Source organism: Electrona antarctica, assembly GCF_951216825.1.
Source record: "Electrona antarctica genome assembly, chromosome: 17".
Classification (NCBI taxonomy): domain Eukaryota; kingdom Metazoa; phylum Chordata; class Actinopteri; order Myctophiformes; family Myctophidae; genus Electrona; species Electrona antarctica.
In genome coordinates, this window is record NC_136798.1 from 10,237,726 (window position 1) to 10,256,942 (window position 19,217).

Sequence of the window (19,217 nt, forward strand, 5' to 3'; positions counted from 1 at the left end):
CTGTCCCACTCCCACAGAAAAAATCCTGTCCTGTCCCAATCCTGGGCCAGAGTTTAAAAAAAAATCCTGTCCTGTCCCACTCCTGTAGAATGACTCCTGATCCCATCCCGCTCCCACTCGAAATTACTCCCGCTCCCATCCCGCTCCTGTTTTTTTTTTTTTTTTTTTTTATGTTAGTCATTAGGAAAGGCAATTGATTGATCGATCCATCTATCCATCTATCTATCTATAGGCCTATCTATCTATCACTTCTGGCTTCTCAAGACAGATAGCCTACCAATAAAATTAAAATAAATAAAGTGGGCAATGTTGGATTTAACTTTGACTACCAAATACAGTTCTGACACTTCATTTAAGTCCTATACGGTTTTTCCCTGAACAGAACTTAAAGCTTAACAGTTAACAAGTGCTTTGTCAATTAAGATAAAAAAAAACCTCAGTGTCAATTTAACTCTATATGATTAATTATTCAGTGTACAAGTCTATGTGTATGGCAGTGGTCCCCAGGGGTCCTTGAGAGAGTTCCAGGGGGTCCCCAGCTAATTAATAGTTTGGAACCAAATGGACCATTATGGGTCTGTAACAAATTATGTTATGGGAGTGTACAAATGGAACCAAATGTTGTTCCATTTGTACACTCAGAGTTAAATTAACATTGATTTTACAATATAAATTGGGGGTCCCAGCGATAAAAATGCCATTCAATGGGGGTCCATAGACTAATGCATGTCAAACTGGGGGTCCTTGAAAATAAAATGGTTGAGAATCACAGCTAGAACCGTAATACAAATCTTCTCTTATGCCCCTGGCATCTTTTCAAATGGGGGTCTGCGGGCTAATAAATGTCAATTTAGGGGTCCTTGACATGAAAATGTTTGGGAACCACTGGTGTATGCGACTCGGTTGGGAGAAAGAAAGGAGACGATGTATTGTAGAACATTCGCTCAGAATAGAACAGCTGTTCAGAGAGCTGTAACAGCGTTAGCATGTAGCTAACATAGCATCACAATTGAAAGTTGCAACGTTGCCACTGCCAGGGGAAACAAATGCATCAGGATGATCTGGCTATAAATAATCGATTAAATCACGGCACCGGCGCGATGCAGAATCATACACGGCCGCATTACGATGTCTTCATATAAAACTTTATAAGACGTCCAGCCCGACTGGTTTGCAATTGGAGGAGGTGTTTGACTGTTTGTGTTGTGGAAGCACTAGCACTGCTGGATTATGGGTAATGTAGTTGGCTCACAGAAAGATGACTACATCGATGTCAATCCCGCTCCTGCACGCTCCTGTTGATTTTCATTCCCGTCCCGTCACGATCACGGGATTAATACAAATATTAATCCCATCCCGCGGGAATCCCGCGGGAATCCCGTGACCCGCGGGAGTCCCGACAAAATGTCAGTCTCTAGCGGGAACCCCTTTTGGTGTTTTAAACATTATTATGTTATAATTTAGCTATTGAAAAATAGCAGATCTACAAGCTCATAGCGCGCCACCGAGTGGCGCGCTAAGTGCTTGTAGGTCTGCTATTTTTGAAAAATCGTGAAAATATTTATTTCAGAAAACTGGAGGATTTAGAAGATTTTTTTTAAATTTCGAGGTCAGGCCTAAATGGGTTAAAGTAAGTATCAGCGGTACCTCTGCCTCTGTGAGCTGGTCCCGCAGCTTCTCCACCTCCTCTCGGAGCTCCCTGATGATCCTGGCATTGGGGTCCTCGTTCACCACCGCGTGGTTGACGATGCTCTTGGCCCTGTCGGCGTAGCGCAGCGTGGACAGGGTCTCGTCGTAGTTGTCCGCCGAAGGGCTCACCGCTGCAACCATGACTGTGCGACTGTTCCCGCCCAGGCTGTCCTGAACGTACAGTACAAGGAAGAGAGGCATTACACTCAATACCCAAGGTTTGTCACTGGATTTAAATTGTAAAGTGTGTGTGTGTGTGTGTGTGTGTGTGTGTGTGTGTGTGTGTGTGTGTGTGTGTGTGTGTGTGTGTGTGTGTGTGTGTGTGTACCTTAAGTAGCCAGGTGAGAACAGAGTCTCGATAAGGAACAAACTTGCTTTTGTTCTTCCCTGCTCCCTGATCAGCCAACGCAGAGATAACCAGACCCAGGGTGCTCAGAGACCTGCAGGAAGGATGGCAAGGAGTGGAAAAGAAAGGATGGCAGAGTGGAAAAGAAAGAAAGAAAGAGAGGGAAAGAAAGGGGAAGAGAGGGAAGACGGAAGGAAGAAAGGGATGGAAAAATGTAGAGAGGGATAGAATGAAATCGTGTTTTTCCCCTTCATGCACGCAAGCAGTTAATCATTCACCGCCACCAGGGGGCGCCAAAGGTCCCAGACCGCCACCATATATCTTTTATTTTATTTTATATATTTTTATTAAAAAACGTCCTTGGTGCTCCAGGACATCATGAAAAAGAAGTTAAATAAGTCCTTGGCGACCATTGAGTTAATCTTGGGCCTGTTTTGAGACTTGAGCTTGATTACGGTGACACCATGAATAGATTTGCTTGTCCGACTGTCTTGGCCAAATTGGAGCCCTTCCCCTACCATGCTGCCCTGAGAGACATGTCAAACTCTGCTTTCAGGACGCATCATTGAACCTTGTATACTCTAGTTGAGTGGTCATCTCTTGCTCGTCTTCAGCACTCAGTACCCCATCTACAAAGACATACTTGGATGCCTCCCCACTTATATCTGCTCTAAGTTTGTTTTGATCAACAACTCACTCAACCTTAGATCAAAAGCTTGGCCGCTATGTTGTGCCTCCTCTGCGAACAGAGGCTGGCATTTTACATTGAGCCATGGGCTTGGAATGATCTCCAAACTAAGGTCAAACTGTCCTCACTGATTTCACTAGGGGTCTTCAAAAGGATGGTAAAGGAATTGCTTACTAATAGCTGCTCGTCTGTTCTGTCTATGGAACTTGTCAAATACTGTGTATTGCAATGTGTTCAAGTAAACAAATTCCTCATTTATGCTTTGTTGCGTGCTGTGTCACACACCGAAAAGATCCATAAAGTGTGACACACTGTGTGTGAGATTGTAGATCTTCGGTGCACAACGCAAGTATAAATCACCCATATAAGAAGTTCACTGCTCCATGCTCTATCATGTAACACTGATAGGAAATAACAAATTATTGCTACTGACTCAGCTACAAAAGAGGGATAGAATTTAAGTTACCCAAGTTTTTAAGACTTGGGTAATAAAAACTGACAATGAAAAACAATAATAATATTGTATTTGATACTTACTTATTGATGTTGCTGCCTTCCTTCAGCCTCTCTCCTGCTGCTCCGGTCTTATTTGCTCTCTCACTGCCCGCCAGGTCCACCAGACTCAGCTTACTCACCTTCTCTCCACTCGTCTGTAGCAACACACACAAAACCACACATTCATGATACACAATGTTAATTATCTATTATACATAAGGCTGCATGCCTGCATCTATGGATTATTTTCTTAGCGATTATTCTATCCCTTACTTTTTTATCAATTGAAAAATCAATAATGAATAATTGCATATTTATTCATCGGCATACAGTTGACATTGTTGGTGTAAGTGTGTTTCCTTTTTTAAAATACAAACAGAAAAAAGAAAAGAAAAAAATCTAATGATGTATTGATAAATGTTTTCTCAAAAACACCCCATAATCGCCCCCCCAAAATCTTTTCTAGTTCCTCTTATATTCAATCTCCTAAAAGGTCGCTGTACTCATTAAGTTAAAATCTTTCAGTAACTGATGGGGGCTTCTTCTCATTTCAGCTTCCCTAAGGATAAAAAAAAAGGAAAAAGAAAAAAAAGCTGTTCTTTTCCTGAGCTGGCAAGTCTATACAGTACCTAACATAATACGAGCATCGTTTGGTATCACCACAAGTGTGCACAAGTCTTACACCTACACTTACTGTACAGCTTGGATAAAAAAAAACGAAGGGACTTATAAATATATGTATGCATGTCTGTTTGTACATGCGTCTCAGAAAACTTGTAGAACTGTACACTTAAAAACCAAAACAATTGTATAATATATCTACATATCTACATGTATAATATATTTACATGTGTATAAGCATGTATGATTTCATACATATATACTGTAGCTACCTGTGGTGCAAAAGCAGCAAAATAATTGATATTGTATAACTTCAATACTAAACTAGAAAAAGTGCCCTTCCGGGCACAGGTCTCCACCAGGAGGATAGGAGTGTGTGTGATGTTTGGCAAAATGTTTAGGAGGATGTTTTTTTTGTTTTGTTTTTGCAACAATTTTCTTCATTTTGTTGAGGAAATGCAGAGCCAGATCACTCATAGCATCTCTGAGGATAGAATTCTGGATGAGCAGGACATGTGCAGCATTTTGTACAAAACGGGCCACTCCTGAAAACTTTGGAAGGCAATCTTAGCCAATCAGTGTACAATCTGAGAAATCCAACAGACTCGTCTTGATCACATGACTACAGAGATCATGTGTACCGATTACCATTTCTTCATATCGATGATTCGAAGCATTTTGTTCCAAAAATGTGTTTTGCAAAAATCAACCTGTTGGTGGCGCTATAACAGGCCAATGTGAAAAGGGTGGGATATGGATTCCTCAGCCTAGTAAGATTTCACATAAATTGCATGCTGCGTTCATGATTTGAGGCTTTTGTTCAAAACGGGGCAATCTTGCAAACTGTGAAAGCCAATTATAGCCAATTAGGATGGAATATGAAATATCGGACAGATCCAATTTGAGCACATGACCATAGAGATACTGTGTAACGATTTGTGAGATTTTTTGACATAATCTGGAGGAGTAATATCACAAAATGTGTTTTACAATAAAACTATAAAAGGCTATAAAAGGCAGATACGGAAAATGCAGGTCAAAGGTTTGTCCTTGGCCTCTAGGGAGTGTGCATGCAACGTTTCACGCAGATCGGTGCAGTTTTAGGTAGAAAATGTGAAAAGCTGCCTCATGGTGGCGCTATAACAGGCTGTTCTGGAAAATGTGGGGCAGAGGTTCATCGTTGGCATCCAGGGAGTGTGTGTGCAAAGTTTGGCATCGACCGGGTTAACGGTGGCGGAGATTAGCTGGTAACAGACGGACGGAAGGACGGGGACACACACGGACGGAGTGCAAAACATACTCTCTCCCCATGCCTTAAAGGTTTGTGCTAAATGGGCTGACTGACAAATAAGGTAATGTTACACCATACATAACTATACTGGCTAAATAAAAAGAAAGAAAATTGAGCGTATGTAATAAAATCACACCCGTGTGAACTGAGTGGTGCAACTCCCCCCCCCCCCTCTCTCTCTCATTAGCAGGCAACAGTGCAGCAGTATCTCTCTCTCTCTCTGGCACAACAGCGCCACTTTTGCCCCTACTGGTACTCAGTAACAGTCACATACATAGGTTAACACGGAGTGGTTGCACCACTCAATAATAATGTCCGCTCAAAGTCCCAAGGGTTTTAAGTGAACAAAAGTCAGTCGAGATTGTCGATAAGCAAGTAAGCATGCGTCTCGTCTCACCCCAGACTGCATGTCAGTGAGTGTGTGTGTGAGGATGATGTTGAACACAGCATGGGACCTGCTGCTCTCTTCGTTCATGTTGGTGGCTGCTACGGTCCGAGACTTATTCCCCTCCGACATCAGAGACTCAATGTCCTGTTGGGGATAAGTGGCATTACATGTAAAGTACAGAACATCAATGATGACAAAAACAATAACAAACAATAAAAACCGATTATAAACTATTTATCCCATAGGGTGATCACTATTAATATGGACATTTAGATTAGTGCGTTCGTTCATGTATGGCATGGGTTCTCAACCTGTGGGTCGCGACCCCTCGGGGGGTCCCGACATTATTTTGGGGGACCCCCCAAAATAATTTCCAAAAAAGATATTTTTTTTTGCAACTGAATGGCTGGAAAATGGAAATTGAGAGTTTACATAGTAGGCTACACATAATGCATGCATAAACTTCCTTAATGATTATATGTGATTTCAGTATTTATATGATGTATTTTCTCTATAATTAAGGTTATTGTAGCGGTCAATTTGTATTGGGGATAGGGAGGGGGGCGGGGCGGTCGGTCGCGAGACATGGCCAAAGCATTTCCGGGGGTCCCCAGGCAAAAACGTTGAGAACCCCTGATGTAGGGCTACACAGGCAATTAGGACAGCAGACAAGAAGTGGTATCGCCATCCAGTTCAATTAGGCCTATTTAGGCTATTTATATATATTTAGATTACATTGATCTCACTGTACCTTATAGCTAGCCACAGCTAGTCGTGACAGGCCATCAACATATGGCCCTAATACTTTGTGTTCTCTCACTCTCAGAGCCTGTCGACTCCTGGATGGAGGGAAGGGAAGAGGGGAGAGACAGAGAGAGAGAAAATGTTTTTCTCAAGTAACTCCATTCTCTATTAAACCAATTTCAATGCATTTCAGTATGAACAAAGAGTTGTGTTCCTACATGCAGCCATTTTCAAGTTCAGTGAGATAACTCACGAATAGATTCAACCAATATTTATTAAGAATGAATACAAATATGCATACAATATTTTATCTTGGCATTCGGCTCTGCTACATTTTCTCCCTGCACAGCACAATTAAACACCATCATAAAACATAAAGAGCAGGGAGATAGATATACAATAACAACCCCCCATGGGGAACAAACAAATAGCAGAGCCCACTGGTGGTGCTGGGGAGGCGGTGGGAGCAAACAGGCACATACCAACAGTCCAGGGACTATTGACAGCAGGAAGAACAGAGACTGAGGTGAGCTTAAATAACCTGGCAATTGGTCAGCTGACACGTCAGCACGATTGGCATGTAACGAATGAACAGTGTAGTACCATTGTAATATGCATGTATGCGCCCATGAGCATAGCATGAAACCCCTCAAGTATATCTGACTGAACTAACTCCGCAAGCTACGTATCATTTATAACACACCTGCACTGAATTTCAGTTGTATACAGGTATTTATTGTGAGTATCTATGGAAGTTGGAGAGGAGAGCATTTTCAGTGACCAGAAGATGATCCAATGTTCCAAGGGGCCGGTGTTCCGGTCTTTCCCATGGCCGGGGTCCGACGGAGTCTGCAACGCCCGGGCCACTGTTCCAACGCTCGTAGCCACACACGCACACCCAGGTTGGTTTGCTTGTGTGTTCATTAAGCGCATTCACACAGGGTCCGACAAAATCGCACATATCACGCATCTAACCCAAAACTGTACGACACCAGTCCGACATGGCTGTGTTCCTGTGGTGTGGCATGCTGGCATCATATAGATAGTGGACACTACAGCTATAATTGTTCATCCATTGTTGTTTAATAATCACGCTGTTTGGATAATTTACTTAATTATTTCCCAGCCACATCACACCACAGGAGGGCTGCTTTCATTTGCTGAACGGATCCAACTGATGGACCAAATTAGAATAAAGTTGGTTGAGGGCCAGGCAAACTTTATTCAAATGCGATCTGTCCGTGACAGTCCATCAGATACGAGAAATCATCCGCAACCTCGACGTGCCGCACTCAACGGACTGCATCGCATAGCCCCATTGAAAATGAAAAGGTATACATCACAAAGCAAGGCTTGACAACGTTCCACTGTTGAAAGTGTCAGCTTTGCTGTATGAGAGTGTGAGATAGAGAGTTTGCTGGAGCTATAGCCTACTATTATACTAGGCTACTTTGTTTTCGACTCAACTAGAATCAGAATTATTTTAATGAGTGATTGATAGGTCTACTCAAAATTGAATGTTGCCAAAGAGTTAAAGTGGCCCCCGGCGTGCGCCTGAACAGCAAGCCGTCGGAACAGCGAGCCATCGGGACAATAGGCCACCGGCCCTTCGGAACACCGGCTCGTCAGCATACTGACGTGGACCCACACACAGGAGAGTGGACAGACAGGAAGCTTGGGGCTGAGAGGCTGGGAACGACGTGCAACACAGGTCTCCATTCAGAATCGAAAGGGGATTTTGTGATCACGTGGTCAGCTACCAACACGCACCACACACACTAGTGGTTAACTTAATTTACATATTTTATTAACGGATTGAAATATTCCGTTGGTTGCACGCACGTGGCGTCATGCAACTAAGTATAAATCTGGCTTTAGTTTGAACCTGCTGTAAGACGGATTCCCGAATCACTCACCCTTTGGGATCGAGGAGGTCTCGGACCTTCTCGTTGTAGATCTCCATGTAGGACACCTCCACGGTGAAGCTCTCTCCCTCCCCCACCTCCTTTTGTATCCTGCTGAACAGAGAGCTGCACAGCCGAGGGCTCAACCCAGGATTCTCCACCGACCCCATCATAGTGTATGATTTACCAGAACCTGAGGAGAACCACACAGATCAACAATTGATTGATTGATTGAAATATGTATTAACAGTTTGCAGAATTACAGTACATTTCAAGCACAAACTCAATACAAAGGCTGTTAACTGTGAGTGGACGACCCAATTAAGCATTACACTTGTTTAAAATGTTTCAATCAAAACATTTAGAGACGTACAAAATAAAATAGACACTTCTATATAGACAAAGAACAGGACAGGAATTCATCATAATGGAGGTAAAAAGGGAAAAGAAACATATACAGTGAGGGAAAGAGGGGGGGGATTCAGATTTTACGGGGGCCAGTTTCGAATTGCAGCCATCCGTAGGTGCCCTTTGAGAGCGGTTTTGAAGGAGTCAAGGGATTCACATGTCTTAATGACTGTTGGTAGGGCGTTCCACATTTTGGTGGCATAGGAGCGAAAAGAATGGACTGAACCACAGAAAAACAATCAATCAAGGTTAAGCTACAGAATACTAGAACTAGGAGTGAAACGATTAATCGAATAGTCAACAGAAAATGTGTCAAATAAACGTTTTTTTAATTATACAATTATGGATGACTTTTGTCGTTTTCGAGAGGGTGCTTTGTGATACAGGGCACCCGCAACAAGGGAGAGTGCTAAAAACAAATCTGATTCTCAATGTTTATGGGCATGTCACCTGTCTGTCCATATGCAAAGATGCAGGCATTGTAGCCCATGAACGCATTGTCCAGGAGACTCTCTCCAAGGCACTGGAACACAATATCTTGACCTGTCAAAACAGAAATGCCCATAGGCTAGGTACATGAACAAAGTATTGTACAGGGAGGACTGGAAGCACCTTAGTGACTTACAGTATAGACCAATCCCCCACAACAGAAGGTGAGACAACTTAAGGGCATCAGAAAACAGAAACATTTCACAGCCATTATTCTGATTGGACAGGATCAGGGTCCTGTGGGCAGTCAATCACAACAAACAGCTATTTTCACATTCTAGGAAAGACTCCTACAGAGTTACATTTAATAAGGGTGCTGTTGGGCAGATAAACTCTAATACTCCCCTGACAATTAATTGGTTTACATATAAATATTCCATATATAAAATAAAATAGAGCTACAAGCTCACAACATTTCAATGGGCTGTGAGCTTGTAGATCAAGATTTTCGCTGTGCGAAACAATACACCACAGCTCTCTCTCACAAAGTTGTTTCAACTCCATACAATGTTCTGAATACCAGGAAACATATATCCCTGCAGATAACATTAATGAATAACCCAACAGCCGGCAGAGTTTCTTGTGTGCTAAACACACATGATTCAAGCAGTGTTGAAAACAAAATGCTGACACAAGCAAAATGTAGGCTACTAACCTGCAAACTTGTCTTTTTGAGATTCATCCATGGACCAAAAACAGTAGTCATAAGCAAAAACCTGAAGACAAGTTAATACATTAAAAAGCATTGTTTAACAACACAAAACCGATGATATACAGTACAATCTGTGCATATTATAAAATGTTGACAAAAATGCAACAGAGTTAGGAAGAGATTGTATGCTAATAAACAAACTATGTATAATTTCAATTTAACACGCTGATTCAACTTTAGATTTAACTTACCTTTGGTTGACTCCTGGCCACAGCACATGGAAAAGACATAATAACCACAGTTATGAGTCAGCATTTATATAATGGCTATTATAATCACCCCAATAAGTGTCTTAGGAAACAAGTTACAACTTGCGAGACATTTACTTTTAAATGAATACCAAAACAATGGCATCAATTTACAATTTACAATTTAGGCATTTAGCAGACGCTCTTAATCCAGAGCGATTTACATTAAGCAAGAACAAAAAGCATGGGAATACATCACATATATAAACAGCATTTATCAAGAAACATGCGTAAGCTAAGAACGTAACTAGAACATATCTATATATAATGACACTATACATATAAGCTATACATATATATTATACTATGCTGTACTGTTATTGTGCTGTCTACATGACATGCTATAAGTCTGTTTCAAATCTAAGTCTAAAAAAGTGCTGTCTAAGGGGGTAGGGTAAGTGCTATGGGCCATGGTGGAGTCTGAAAAGGTGGGTTTTCAAACTACGGCGGAAGATCGGGAGTGATGCCGGGAGTGATGCCGGGAGTGATGCGGCATCACTTGGTTATTTGATCTAGCACAACTAAAATGCATCGCTGTAGGGAGTTAGATGCCAAAAAGGATGTTTTGAGGGACAATTAATGACATGATGACAAAGTCCTGTTTCAGCTGTTAGTGGAAACCTGTACAGAGTGGAAGAAAGCTCATAAAGCTGGAATATGATCTGTCACTTACAGGTTTCTGTTGTATGACAACATTTCTGTTAACACATTGAGAGCCCACGCAAAACTGCCCAAAATCACTTTCACCTAGAAAATCCATTCACATTTTTTATAATTCAGCTGACTGTGGAGACACATGCTGGAACTTTTTACTTTGAAATGTTTTATAGTTTCTGAGTTATTTAATTTAAACGCCAAATGCATTCTCAATGGCGAAAACACAAACTTTGGCACCACGTATAAAATAAATAAATAAAATGGTTTTGATTTTTGTGATTTTTTTTTAATAAAAATAAAAATAAATAAAATAAATATATATATATATATATATATATATTTTCAAAGACGTCCACAGACGTCTTGGGCTATGCACGTGCGGTAATACCCAAGACATCCACAGACGTTTTGGGCACAAAATGTGTTAATAGAGCTTTAATAACATACTATGAATAGGCCTAAATCAGCAACGACGCCATCATCTGGCCTAGTTGTTGACAGACAGGCATCGACCCTAATGTGTCCGTCAATATCGTAGAAATGTTTAAGTTTCATTTAGCACTGAACACCTGCTGACTCATCTTCATTCTATCTACTCATGTGCATTGGAGAAAACCCATCTTAGACAGATAATGACTACACCAAGGGATGGCATAATCTCTGCAGTTCCCCCTTGGATTCAGCCTTGGACTGAATCCTGAGAGTCCTGTCCTCTCACTACATACCTCCACTTAAACCATCTCCTTCTCAGCGTTCTTACTCTTACTACATTATAAAGAAAAAAAAGCTTAAAACATGGTCTTCTAGGTCACTAATCCTCTTTGCTGCGAATCAAGGGGAGAATGTAACCTTCTGTGACATTAAGAACCTTGTAACCACCGTGTGTCCGTGAGACAGGCCACTATTTCAACATTCGTGCAAGGGAAGAGATTCTCCACTCCATAGCAGAGCGACAATTTGTATTTTTTTAATCTAGCCATCAAATTAGAGATTAATTTAGACCTGCTGGGACACCATGTGAATACAAATTACTTCATGTGGGGGAAACTACCAGTAATATGAGCCCCAGAAATAGAGTTGAGAAACACAGTGCAAGATCATGTTCAAAACAGTACATGGTGTCTCAAGTGTGTCCCAAGACAGACCAATATTCTACATATGTGATGCCAGCTACACAGCAAGAGCATGTGTAATTTTATCATCAGCTTTATAATACTGCAGTGTGATCTCATGGTATTATCATTTTAATCACCCACGCTGACTAAAAGCATTCCTACAAGAAAGGATGAATACTGTATGTTGCCACCATCACATTTAATTCTTAACTATACTCTCCTTCTCTATGCCCATTAAGTGAAACAACAACAAGACAATAATTCAGTTGTGACACATCCCCACAACACAGTAGTTACTAGATACACTACACTACAATTACAATTTAGGCATTTAGCAGACGCTCTTAATCCAGAGCTATTTACAATAAGCAAGAACACATGGTAATACATCAAATACATATGGTCATCAAGAATCATAAGCAAGCTAAGAACCTAATATCTGCATAACACACTCAGTCACAACGCTCATCATGTCTAGTGATAATTGAGTGACACTGACATGGTGTCAGTGTCACCATGTCACTGACACGGTGACATGCTTCTATATTGTGAGCATGTCATAATAGGCCTGCATAACATCTGGCGAAAATAGATCTACAAGGTCAAGTGTCGTGTCACACTTTGCATTGTGATGCAACATCATGTGACGCCACGTGTTTCATTGTGACGTGTACGTTTGTAGATGTTCAGTGAAGAGAATTGGTGTAGACTAGAGGTAACTAAGAATGAACCCTTTGGAACTCCAGTCATTGAAGTATAATAGGGTTTAAGTGGTTAATGCAAAGACTGCCCCCTCTATCAACTTTGCCCTCTGATCAAGGACACATAGCAACAAGCTCCAAGAGGTGCTGAAGATTAGCTAACTAAGATTATCTCAAAACTGCCATGTCAAAAAACAGATGGCTGTTTGTTTACTTACAAATTACTTATGTGCGGTACACCATTATCTCACTGAATACTGCATGATGATTACAATGTCACTGGTTTGATTCTTTGAACGTGTCACATATTTTCCTTCAGTGTCCTCTCTAAAAAACTTCCAACTAAATATATTTTATATAAATAAATTGCCTTGCGGTTGTTCCCAATGAAACTTCACTAGTAACACATTCTGTCTTCCACAATATATATATATATTTCAAATTTAGTCCTGACCAAACACAGGGTCAGCCCTTATGGAACAAGGCCTCACTGTGTACAACTTGGCGCCTATATGTCCATGAAAGAGCAACATTAAGCCCTCTCTCTCCTGTCCTGTCCTGGGCTGGTTAGCCAGGACATTCCTGAGATAACTGGCAGAGCCTCACAGCTCCAAGGAGTCACTAGTGGAGTGCGATGAGGGAGGGACTCGGGGAGGAGTATGGTGGGCAAGCCAGTTTACCATGCAAGTCTGTATGAATAACAACACATACTAATGTCAATTGGAGGACGAAGGTATCTGATAAACCTGCCCTGTACCGATTAAAAGTTTCACAAGCCCAAGCCTGCCATTTTGCAAACAAGCCAAAAAGCCATAATATAATTTCTGCATTTGCTGAGTTTCATTCAGTGATTAATTGTTGTCAATCTTGTCGGCCATTCAGCCAACAGGCTGGCAAAGCAGAAACGCTGTAGGAGGACTGAGTAATCAAATAAGTCCGCCTCACAAAAACAACAAAGAGACCACAGATTGTACTTGCATGTATGGTGACCCACTAGACAACATGGCACCCAATCACAGAAGAGCAGCCATAACATGTTTACTATATTATGTGCTTAGTGGGGCAAATTTCCCCCCTTCAGTAATAATTACACCTAAAAGTAGTCTGCCTTGTTTTGGCAGTTATCCATCTGTCTATTTCCATTTCCTTCTTCTTCTATCTGCATGTATTTAGAGAAAAGGAATCCTGGAGCCTGTAAAACCTGTTCATACTGATCCCCACAAGGGAACGTACCATGGCTGAACACTTACAATGAGCATGTTAGGGCAGAATACACACACCAATGTAACATACTACTGTACATACATACCGTGCACACACAGTTCAGAAGCCAACCCCACATACTACAGAATGCCAAGGCAGACTCTAGCTAAATTACACAGGGGCGAAGAAATAGTGAAATGTGAGATCCCCTGTTGAACAAAGGCAGGGATTCATTTCCTGGCAAAAGGAGTTTGACCTAAAGGATGTCTGCTGAATCAGGCCACCTGAGCAGGAGCCAAAACCTCTTGGGAGCATCTTCTACAGTCTACACTACAGTACACAGTCAAATCCAGTGCCCAGTTGTTCAGAAGGAATTTGATAGGATTGGATGATCCAATCTTGAAAATGGGTTGTTCAAAATACAAAGTATTCTGAAAGTGAATTAGATTAGGTAATCCAGTCTTGGTTTTTAACTGGATCAAACCTTCAGTATATTGTTCAAATATGTTTTTAGTTGCTACCTCGATCCAACAATTCAGAAGTATCCATATCCCAGAAAAAGGGTAAATTGCCGGGTGGATTTCAGAAAGAAAATGTAATGTTTTGTACCTATTGGGCATAGCCTTTTCTTATTTAATATCCAAGTTCAAAAGTATCCATGTTCAAAATATAACTTGAAAAATGAACATTTTCATAATGAATTTGTTATGGGTCAGACAAGGGGTCTTACTGTTTAAAATAAATTGAAATAGAAGGAATGTTTGTATTGTTTTTATACCTGCTAAACACAAAACTCCCCTGAGCTCCAATCTTTCCATTTCACTTTATCATTACTAAATGGACCGATCGCTGTCTGTCTGTCTGTCTGTCTGTCTGTCCACTTCCGGGTCACCAGTGAAATGCATGTTGGGACGGACACAGATTAATACTGGGACACACTTTTCCGCGTAACAGACCCACACAGGGAAAACAACTCAGACCCTGATACTACTAGCTACTTTTGCGTCAGTCGACAGAACTTCTTCTTTGGGGAAGCATCACAGGCACCTGAAAGCCAGCTCTGACAGTTGGACGGGGGCATGTTAACGTGAACACACGTGCTGTTTCGACACCACACTGTCCGCTCCCTCCTCAACCACCGTGCCATAGGCTACATGCACGCTGAAAGCCTGGACACTGACTACGACAGGTTACAGCCCTGTGCGCACCCAGCGTGACTGCGTGACACAATGAACATCACCATCACAAGTATTCATAATGTTATGATCATCCAACAGATATAAAAGTGCACAGGATTGTAACTGTTGCCAAGGCCGGGTGGACTTAAACCCTGTTGTTGTTAAACCATCTGTAAAACAATTCCCCCCCTATCGGTAATGTGATCTATTACATTGCATTACCCACACTGAACATCATTTGCTGTTCATATATTCAGAACGGGTAAGGACTAGTAGATAAAATCTTTCACACAAAATAAGTCAAGTGCTTGATAACCCACTGAAAACTATACAGCCACAAAAAAGCTGAGAAACAAAGATAGATACAGAGTAGACAGACGCAGATCACTGGTAATCTGCATTAGGTCATTGTGAAGAGTTTGTATCTGGTACAGGGTGACCTGCAACACAATGTTGATCTGAAGATCTGGCACAAAAGTAAGATGCCTAAGATGCCTGACCTTGATAGATACCTGACCCAGGGCAGAAAAACATGGAAGGCTCAGCTATTTATGTGTTAAATTAACACTGGATTTTGCAGTGTACTTGGCCCCCTCTGTGTTGTTACTTAGCCAGCCTCTCAGTACCTGGCTAAACTGCTAGGAGCAGACAGAGGGACTTTATGATGTCACCACACCAGTCAAGATCAGGGACATTGGCATAAGCCTACTCACACACATACTACACTACCCACCTACTTTAAAATATACTGTATAGATTGTTTAACCTAGCTTCCCTATTCCAGGGCACACATTTGGCAGAAATATCAGATCTACAAGCTCACAACACAAGAGAGAGGGCATTCTCCGGCAGCGGCGTCAGACGTGACATCGCCGCCAACTGCCGCCAACAGTTTTTCCGCATTTGTCCGACACCCTAGCTAGCCCAAACCCTAAGCTCACAGGGAAGCACGGGTGAGTTTTAACTGGCTACGCATGTGTCAAACCCTAACCTAACAGGGAACACATGTCGGAATGCACTCGCTACTTCGCAATGCGATGCGTTGACAATCGGCTATTTTCGGCGAAGATATTTAGTGTTGAATGAAAAGCAGGAAAAGTGGCTATTACGAAGCCCTGGGGGACTCTGGTCAGCTAATTACAGGGTTCAAGTGGTTAAAAAAAAGTCTTGCTGAACACCATCAATTCTGAGAGGCATGACAACTACATTACCATGCAAAACATTTACAATGACCTTCCTTTCTTGCAATTCATTGCACGTTTTAATACTTTTGTGTAGCGATAATATATTTAACAGGCAATGAAGTGGTGGTGACTCTTTAATTTCCGATACTACTACTGTTTTAACTTCCAGGCTGACTACCTGAGCAGGAATGAGCATGAACAGACACACCCTTTGTAAAGAAAGACATGGCGCAAGAAGCAGAGGAGGTTGGAGAAGGAAAACAGCTGGGAGGCAGAGTGAAAGTTAGGGTGTGGAAGTTAGGAGAAGTGAGGTTTGGATTTGAGCCTTCTTCATGCTAGCTGCTGGTCACTGAGACCGGCTGGTTAGAACCCACATCTACTGAATTGCAGTGTTCTGTCTTAACCTCGAAGAGAATAATAAAAGTTTGTGCTCTTGCCTTTGGACGGGGTGCGAGAAGCCAGCATAACAGTCCCATGTAATGGGAATGTGTCAGTGTGCTGGCTTATTCTGATTACATGAACCTTGAAGAATCCATTCACACATAGACTTATGCAAAGGAATGAACAGTACAAACAACAAAAAGATTTAAGGTTTAAAAATGTTTTTCACCCAGTGTCAATTATCTAATGTAATCCTGGGTGCTACACTTCCTCTGCCAACCTGGGGGGCAACGGACTGACCTCAAGCGCGTGGAAGGAACACGTTATTCTGACCAGTTCCTTTCTCCTCCATCAAGCGCCCCGCTGGCCAGGGGGAGGTAGTTTAGAGACTAGGATTACTGCATGTTTTTGTGAGGGTACCTACCCTAGGGGACACGGGGAGAACATGCAAACTCCACACAGAAAGGCCCTTTCGCAAACCCCGCCTCGGGTATGGGCACTGATGACGTGGAGGAGATAGCACGCTCCCAGCGCCCACAGTGTCCCCAGCGGGAATCGAACCCAGAACCTTCTAGCTGTGAGGCGACAGCACTACCGACTGTGCCACCGTGCCCCTGTTAATGTTTGTTTTTCAAGGTGTAGTCTGTATGAAACTATGTTGGTCAGGGACTTCAGGTGGAAATTAGGTAAACTTATCACTATACTGCACTTGATGCAACACTAAAATAACCTTTAAAGATTAATATGAGCAACATAACATTGGCCCTGCTTAAAGTGGAGCAGCATGAACACTGGCTGACATTCATTTCCTACTGGGACCAATTAAAAATGCACTCCTGGGACTGCATGGCTATGGCTACACACAAATGAATAAATATATCTGATAAACTCCAATTTTTCCATTTAACTGTTTTGATCAAATCTTTCACACAAAATGTTTTGTCAAGTCAAGTGCTTGATAACACACTGTAAAACACAAAACTACAGCCACAAAAAAAGCTGAAAAATGCAAGATAGTACAGAGTAAACAGACAGACGGAATTCAAACCCACGGTCCCTACCTGGGGTCTCCTTTGCTTAGGTTGATGCTGGCTGGATGCAGCACTGTCTGGTTCCCCTCCATCTCGACCACACATTTTGTCTTCAGGTCTTTCTCTGATAAACAACAGCCCAGGAGAATTTTTACACGAAAAATATGAAGCCTATTAGCAAATGATAATTATGGGATCTCTGACTTCTAATATAAACCTGCACCTGCAATTAGCCTACTGTATGTAGATTTTAGACATAAGAGTGAACTAAATGCTTAAACTAAATGCTTAAACTAATAGAAGTGAGTTTTCAAATGGCATTGTTCAGTCAACTATATAATGTATGGTCATTGGTCACTTTAACACAATCTCAGACAAAACAGCTAGGTGGCATATACCGTCTGTGTGCCAGTTCCTTGTTTCATCAACACGTCATTAACTAAATAACAACCATAACACAGATCGAACTGCAGCCAGGAAACAGTTTTGTTGTTGCTGAATCATTCGTGCCTGGCCTGTACAAACATACAGATCCTCTTCTCCCCCAACCAAACCTATCAGTTGGGAACACTCAAGAGCAAGGTCAGACCTTCACCAAAGTTCTGTTCCACATTCCCATCTAAACGGGAAGTTAAGGAAGTGGCTGTATTCCACATCCAGTCACATGCACAGTGAGAATTCCCTCAGTTAAAAGCAGGTTTTAAACTAAAACTCACAGTTGTTTTACACTTGAAATCTGAATGGTTTAAAGTGGTATAAAACATGTCATGTCAGTCAGTGTCAGCACTGTGTGTGCATGCTTGCATAATGCTTATTTTCTGGGAGTGATGTCACTGACTATTCCACATGTTTACACTTGCATTCACACATGCGCCTGCCAAGTGACATTTCCACATTGATGCACAAGGAAACATTCCAGGACCAGGGCCAAACTTACTAAATAGCCTACAAATAAAGAAGCTATAAAACGTAGAATTGGCATCTGTCTGTGCGTTCAGCGTTAGGTAGAAAACGTAATAAGTGGCTGGAACTGGAAGTTCGTGAAACGGAATAAATGACTGTCACAAGGTCTCTGTCAAGTCACTCACCTCTCCTATTCATTGGTCGGACCCGAACTGCGACCTTTACATTGGAGTCGTTCAGGCTGCTGTCATCCATAGCGCCGCCGGGCTGATCTAAAATGAATGAACCAATTACTTGGGTTTTGTTCTTGGAAGCATGTACTATGTAAAATATGTGACCGATTATTATTATCTATTGTGCAGAAATTGTGAAGAAATGATTTGTTTGTCCTCTCATTTTACAGGTCTTTCTCATTCTTCTCACATTACTAACAAGCCACTCCTCCATTCCATTATGTGTGTGGGAGAGAGAGAGACACACACACACAAGTGTCACTGTGTCCCTATAAATAAACCCAATAATAAGACAATGAAACAGAGCCACGTACAGCCAGCCACTCGATCGGCACCAGACCAGAGAGAGAGCGACCACGAAATTTCACGAGGAGCTTTAGGAATTTTCATGTGATCTCTATCTTACTTATATATACACATAATAAAAAACAGGGTCAACTGATCAACTGTCAACTGACCAGTGCGAGACGAGTGCGCAGCTATTTCCCCCGGGCCGTCCGTCGTCCTGGCTCCCGAGTCCTGTGACTCACCGACTGTCCCACTCCAGCAAGCTTCCTAGCTCCCCGGGTCCGATATCCACCAGCCACCTTGACGACTACTCTAGACGC

The 19,217-nt window shown here is 42.0% G+C and overlaps 1 protein-coding gene across 1 annotated transcript in view; it reads right to left on the bottom strand.

Moving 5' to 3' along the window:
- The window catches only part of LOC306941443 (kinesin-like protein KIF13B), a 45,089-nt gene extending 25,883 nt beyond the window's left edge, over window positions 1–19,206 (bottom strand). The window contains exons 1-12 of the mRNA XM_079526922.1: window positions 19,068–19,206; window positions 18,562–18,648; window positions 17,504–17,597; window positions 9,967–9,979; window positions 9,719–9,779; window positions 9,025–9,117; window positions 8,179–8,359; window positions 6,270–6,357; window positions 5,528–5,662; window positions 3,261–3,373; window positions 2,018–2,129; window positions 1,648–1,860 (exon numbers count right to left, since the gene is read on the bottom strand). Of these exons, the coding sequence (XP_079383048.1) occupies window positions 1,648–1,860; window positions 2,018–2,129; window positions 3,261–3,373; window positions 5,528–5,662; window positions 6,270–6,357; window positions 8,179–8,359; window positions 9,025–9,117; window positions 9,719–9,779; window positions 9,967–9,979; window positions 17,504–17,597; window positions 18,562–18,631 (1,173 nt within the window). The 5' untranslated portion in view covers window positions 18,632–18,648; window positions 19,068–19,206. The remainder of the gene's footprint in view (window positions 1–1,647; window positions 1,861–2,017; window positions 2,130–3,260; window positions 3,374–5,527; window positions 5,663–6,269; window positions 6,358–8,178; window positions 8,360–9,024; window positions 9,118–9,718; window positions 9,780–9,966; window positions 9,980–17,503; window positions 17,598–18,561; window positions 18,649–19,067) is intronic.
- Window positions 19,207–19,217: the final 11 nt, after the last annotated feature.